Below are 6152 nucleotides of genomic sequence, written 5' to 3' on the forward strand. Positions count from 1 at the left end.
TCCATGTTGAATCATCCCCAAATTAAAGGTCGTATAGAATTGCTTAGTGCTTAATAATCACATAGTAATAAGTTTTTGTTTTGGAAGGCTGAATCACAGAAAGATAGCTTAAATTTTAAATGTATCATTGAGATAAGTATAACTAACTACTAACTGGCCCTGGATATATTTAAATTTTGAATTCGTTTATTTCGGGAATGGATAGATAGGTTTTAGGTAACAAGTTTCATCCTGGCCTATTGTCTATGCTAAAATGCCGAGTTTGCAAACCTAATTATTGAAGTGTGTTAACCCAACCCCTGACGCCTTAAGGGCTTTTTACTTTCTCACCCTTGCATCGCATTCTCATTCTCACTCTTCAACAAATCCATATAAAGATTAGAGAGTAGTCATCTTTGCACTTTACTGGGATCTGGGTCTCCTTTTATTTCTCTCCGAAAGGCAAAGTAGACATTGTCTTCCATTCACATCAAAATAAGTACTACTAACTTCTTTTATTTTTTTAATATAATAGGCTTTGTGATTTGTGAAGCTGTTAGTGTTCTCAATCATTGCGTTTTACAGACAAATTCATCCTCCATGACCTGATCCTTTACTTGTGCAGTTGTGCTATTCGAAAATACTCTCTCTCTCTCTCTCTCTCTCTCACACACACACACACACACACACACACACATTGCTTCACAGTATTACACTTGAGTCATGCTAAAATGGCACCATGAGTTTTGCTCTTGAGAACACTGCTGCAAGTTAAGTTTTGAGAGTCAAAGTTTGTATTTTTGCAATGAGGGCGTGGAGGGTTCATCCACCACATGGCGTTTTGAAGTGGGTTTTAGTTTGGATGAGTTTTTGTTTCATTGTATTCAAAGTTGGACCACCCTCCCAATGGCGGTTGAAAGATGCCACAACTGTTCATTCTCCATGTCCTCCATGTGAAGAATGCTTTTGCTCTCTGCCTGAGTATCCCTTCAATCCTTCGGGTAAGTTTTTCACCCTTCTCTTTCCTTTGAAATTAGTTCAGAGCTTTCTTCGATTGATTTAATAGAAAATTGTGTTAAGAGCATACTATAATATAAGTGCAGACTGCGGTAAACATGATCCAGCTATGAGCGAAGAAATGCATAAGGATCCAGTGACCATGCTCTCTGAGGAGATAAATTTGCAGAAAATTGTAGCCAATGAGAGCATGGAACATGCTAGAAGATTAGTAATGGATGCAAGGAAAAGCATATCACATTACCAAGAGGAAGCAGTAAAGTGCAACTTGGCGGTGGAAACTTGTGAAGAAGCAAGAGAGAGGGCAGAGACACAGCTCATTCAAGAACGCAGGCTAACAGCTTTATGGGAAAACAGAGCTCGTGAATATGGATGGAAGGACACAACACGCTAATGAACTTTTGCTATCATCACTATTCATTACTTAGCAATTTAATATATTATGCTTAAGCTTCTTTTATAATAGTTTCTAAGTAGTAAACACTCAAATTGCTCTCTATATAAATTCCATGTTACATATTCTGGTCTTTAATAAGTTTTTATTATTCTATAAATATTTGAAAATTACTCTTTTAATAGACAAATAATTTATTAACAAATTTTATTATAAAACAATTACATATCAAACAAGTATCATTATATGGCATATAAATATCTTCAATCAATAATACATCTTAAAAACAACTAGAGTAATAAATTTATACAATGTTCAATATAAAATTTCTTAAGATTTGTTTACTATTTTTATTTTTTATGGTCAATGCACAAAGGTTGTCATTATTTGAACCAGGTCTCTTGCGTTTTGAGACTACTTTAGTTTTTTGCTGGTTTAAACATGTTTGAAGGTAAAATAATATCTTTGTACGCATTTGAATCGACAAATTTTACAAGCAACTTGAGTCTCGTTACAATTGGCACCTCATTTTCAAGATTTTTTAAACCAGTAGTCCTAGAACATTTGTATCATATCTTTACTACTAAACACCATCTAAAGTTTATAGACGCCAGTGAAAATGCAGCTCCTTCTTGTAATTTATAAAAATTAAAAGAAAGAAAGAAAGAAAGAACGAAAGAGAAATGTTGGTACAAGATGCCAGATCCAAAAGAAACGGAAATGTTGCATGATAAAATTCATGTTCCGGATAAAAGGGTGGATGCTTCACGGGCCAAGTGGATGCTTACCATCTTATGTCATTGCCATCAAAAGAGAGCAGTTTGAACAGTTAATCAATCTTTACTGGTCAGAAACATGGAATTAAGCAAGAGGCCTTTCGGCTTTCAGTACAACAAACTAGGCCTCCTCTTTTCCTTAACTTGTTAAGGAGTAAGGGAAATAAAATTATGACCAAAGATTCATTATATGTTACCAACCAATCCATCAAGAATATAATGTTTTTACTTTAAGGTTACCCTGAAAACTTCACAGGCTTACCACTTCAAGTGAGGTATACACTATCTAATACTGCAAAACCAGCTGCAACTCCACCTTCATCCGATGACGATACTTTTGTACGCATCAAATACCCACTTTGGTTGTTCATGATGACCTTATCCTTATTCCTGTAAATTAAAATCCATAGATATGTCAAGTGTTTTCCCAACTTGAGCATGGAACTCTTATAGATATGTGGAAAAGCAACATACCTTAAATAAGTACCATATATCCCGAGTTCGGAAATGGCATGATCCTTATGCCAACAACCATCACGCATCAAAATTGCTGCACTAGTAGTTGGAAATATTCTCTGCATAAGAATGTAAGCTGCATCTTCTTGAGAACCTGCTTTCTGTAATTTTTGGAGGGTTTCCCTCACAGCATCACCATAAATGTTGTTTCCTGAAAAATAACTACAGCTAGATGAGTTCATTAAGTCAATTCCCCATCCTCTTGGCAAATGGTTGAATCAAAGTTTAGGTGTATTAGACCTCCTCCTTCTCTTTGGGGCTTCATCACATATAGTTCTGGCCTTTCAATTGCTTTTCTTGCAATATCTGAGTCATCCAAACTCCACAATCCCGCAAAGCATTCACGCAGTTTGGCAATATCATCTTTGTTTTCAAGGAACCTGCTTATAGATTTAATCCAGACACTTAGGAAAGATAAATCAACCAGAGAAAAAGATTACGATTAGCCAAAATAGACAAATTACTCAAAGACTCGGAGTATTTGTTTCCTTAGGAATTATGTGCATTTTTCTGATGAACCATCATCCAAAGGTTGATATTTCCAAGGCATCAAAAACCTACATTCTTTTATCTTCTTTTTACGAAAAACAGAACATAAGATCCTCCTTAAAGAATCATCTTAAAAAATATGAAACATAAAATGATACAACCTATTCATGATTAACCAACTACGGCATTTATTGGAGAATAGAAGCTCCGGAAAAATGATGCAATTTCACTTCACATAATAAATCCCTCACATGAGTCCAATGCAAAAAAGCTTGAAATATAAAGAGATATCTAAAGCCATTAGAATTGCCAGAAATAGAAGGCTTACTAGCATTGGAACTGAAAGAATGCAACTGCCATAGGACGTTGGGAAACAATATTATGAATGAAGATATTCCTTGAAATAGAAAGATTGAGGAAAGGAAGAATGCAAGTTAATCAGATCACATTGATTAAAAGAAATGTAACATAATATACTAAGATAAAATAAAAATAGAAGTAAAAGACAAAGAAGAGAAGAAGATAAAAGATAGTGTACTACAGTCATGTCATGCATAAGCTTTGCCAATATTAAAGAGGAGCAACTTAAGTTAACAGAAAATTAAACAGACACTTTTATTTGAAAAAATAATGACAGTTATTTTGAGAAGCAGAAGCTGGATAAAAAGCACTCACTGATTCTGAAGGAAAGTCAGCTGGTGTATAGCCAGCCCTGAAGTAAATGACAGCAATTGCTTGTCCACCCCTGTGAGTCCCAAGAAATTTATAGTTTTCTACAGTCAGAAACAAAATGTAATTAAAGAAATAAACATGTGCAAGAAGTAAGTTTTCCAAGGAACACATACACAGCAAGTGTTCCATCCGGTAGTAGTTCTCCTTCTTGATCAACTTCTGCCAATGTTTTTCGTATGGTTGTAATGTGATGCGTGTTATAAAGCTAAGGAAAATAATTCTAACTATTCAATTGTTTACTAACTACCAAGTATAAAAAGTGATACTACTTTACCATCTTCTCCTTTGAGATCATATTTGATAGCTCAACATTTTTCTTTTTTGTCCAATAACCAACACAAAAAGGATATCTTTCTCTTAGATATACAGAGAGAAAATGTTGGTCATACATGTTTCGTTCCACAGCCTGAACTATAAACATAATCACAGCCCTGCGCAGATCCATTTATAAATAGAGCATAGAATCAGAAGCAGCAGCGAATAAAATGGAAAGCAAACTTTTTTCTCCAAACTGACCTGGGGTTATTATACTCACTCCAAGCTTTAGCTAATGCCTCTACAAACAGGTTGACAGAATTATTGGCAGGAACCCTTTCAGAATCTAGTCCAAGCAATTTTCCATAGTGACTTAGTGTGTTCCTGGAAAATGAAAAACTATTATGAAGATACCGGTCAAAGTTTGCCCTAAAATTAAAAAAATCCTTCAGAATTCGTATACATAATTTCAATTTGGACAAATATTCATCAAACATTTATTATATGATCTCCTAATAAACATTAATTTTGATACTCAAAAACTTCTCAATGGATCTTAAAACATATATATATCCATATCAACAAAGACAATTTAAAAAGGGAATGAATATTGTCACTCCTATACATCTCTTCTTTCTATTGCATTTTGACATGAACATACTAGGTAAAATTTCATGAATAAAGAGCGGCATTATCAAGATAAAAATCTCATTAATAAGGATTGACAATATCCGCTCCCATTAAAAACAATTACATACTATACAGAACTTACAGCAACAGTTACCTATGAAGTTTGGACACAAGGCTGCTAAGACCAGCAAAAGAAGAGGAAATAGTGTTGAGCTCTATTTGTAGAAGTGAGTTAGTCTGTTCATCAAGCATATAGTCTGAACGATGTAATCCCAATCGTATATCCTATTAAAATTAATATCATTAAATCCCATTGAGTCATTTAGCCAAAAGAACAGTAACAAACATTTAAATATATATACATAATAATACCTCTTTCTTGTTAATCTCTAGCATCTTGGAATGAATATCTAAAAGTCTGGAGGTAAATTCATCAACCTTCTTAGTTCTGCATTGAGACGAGGAAACAGATTACAATTTACAAACATAACACAAGAACAGAAGCAATCAGTTGTAGGTAGCTTACCTGGAGAGAGATTCTTGGAGAAATTTTCCGTCCAAACTAACTCGATCAACAAGTTCATTGAACAAAGGGGCTAAGTGACACGCTTGCTTCCAATGAATCTCAGGGAATGGATTCGGCAACAATGCAAAGGGCGCATGAACCAAGCCAACACCAGGGACAGTTCCGGAATTCTATAATTGGAAACAAATTGATTATGAAATTTCAAGAAGAAGAAGAAGAAGAAGAAGAAGAAGAAGAAGAAGAAGAAGAAGAAGTGAATGAACCTGGATGGATTTGTGGCCAACGAGGAGGCCGTGAAGTGAGGCCCAAACAAGAGAATCGTAAGCGATGGATTGGAGCAGTTGATGATCGAAGCGATGGTAATCGAAGAGTGATGACGTGAGCGTGTGGTCATCAACGTTGCCACACTTGGACTTGGACATGAGGTTGAGGGAGAAGAGGGGCTTGGGGCAAAACGGGAAAAACAGGGTTTGGGAAAGCGATGGTGATCTGTTGTAGGAGGAGGAGAATGAAGGAAGAGTGTAAGTGGCGGAAGTGGTGAAGCATAAGCTCACACCCATTTTGACTTTTATTGTCTTTTTCCTCCCTTTATCCTCTCATATTTACACTCCTCTCTCTACTCTCTGCTACCGTTCCTTTTGTGGGTGTCCACTGTCCACTGTCTATTCAAGTTTTGTTTTGTCTTTTTTATATATTTTAAAAAAATAATTATCTTAAATTGATAACTAAAATGTACTATATATGATTGTAAGTATAATACCTATATTTTATTAGCTCCAATATTATTAACTCATATAAATGGTACTATTATATTTTTATCTCTCAAATACATTAACAT

At 34.9% G+C, this 6152-nt stretch overlaps 2 protein-coding genes across 2 annotated transcripts; one reads left to right on the top strand and one right to left on the bottom strand.

Moving 5' to 3' along the window:
• Window positions 1-261: 261 nt before the first annotated feature.
• LOC107492099 (uncharacterized) lies at window positions 262-1513 on the top strand. Its single transcript, XM_016113074.3, has 2 exons — window positions 262-980; window positions 1083-1513. Exons 1-2 carry the CDS (start codon window positions 785-787, stop codon window positions 1388-1390), a joined length of 504 nt encoding a protein of 167 aa, XP_015968560.1. The 5' UTR covers window positions 262-784; the 3' UTR covers window positions 1391-1513.
• Window positions 1514-2154: 641 nt separating this feature from the next.
• On the bottom strand, window positions 2155-5920 carry LOC107491811 (glutathione synthetase, chloroplastic). The gene is made up of 11 exons (XM_052262906.1): window positions 5578-5920; window positions 5315-5484; window positions 5161-5236; window positions 4943-5073; window positions 4420-4542; window positions 4254-4334; window positions 4017-4097; window positions 3847-3916; window positions 2923-3115; window positions 2641-2833; window positions 2155-2556 (listed from the first exon to the last, which is right to left on the bottom strand). Exons 1-11 carry the CDS (start codon window positions 5872-5874, stop codon window positions 2433-2435), a joined length of 1539 nt encoding a protein of 512 aa, XP_052118866.1. The 5' UTR covers window positions 5875-5920; the 3' UTR covers window positions 2155-2432.
• Between the last annotated feature and the right edge of the window lie 232 nt (window positions 5921-6152).

This window comes from Arachis duranensis, chromosome 6 (assembly GCF_000817695.3).
Source record: "Arachis duranensis cultivar V14167 chromosome 6, aradu.V14167.gnm2.J7QH, whole genome shotgun sequence".
NCBI classification, from domain to species: Eukaryota; Viridiplantae; Streptophyta; class Magnoliopsida; order Fabales; family Fabaceae; genus Arachis; species Arachis duranensis.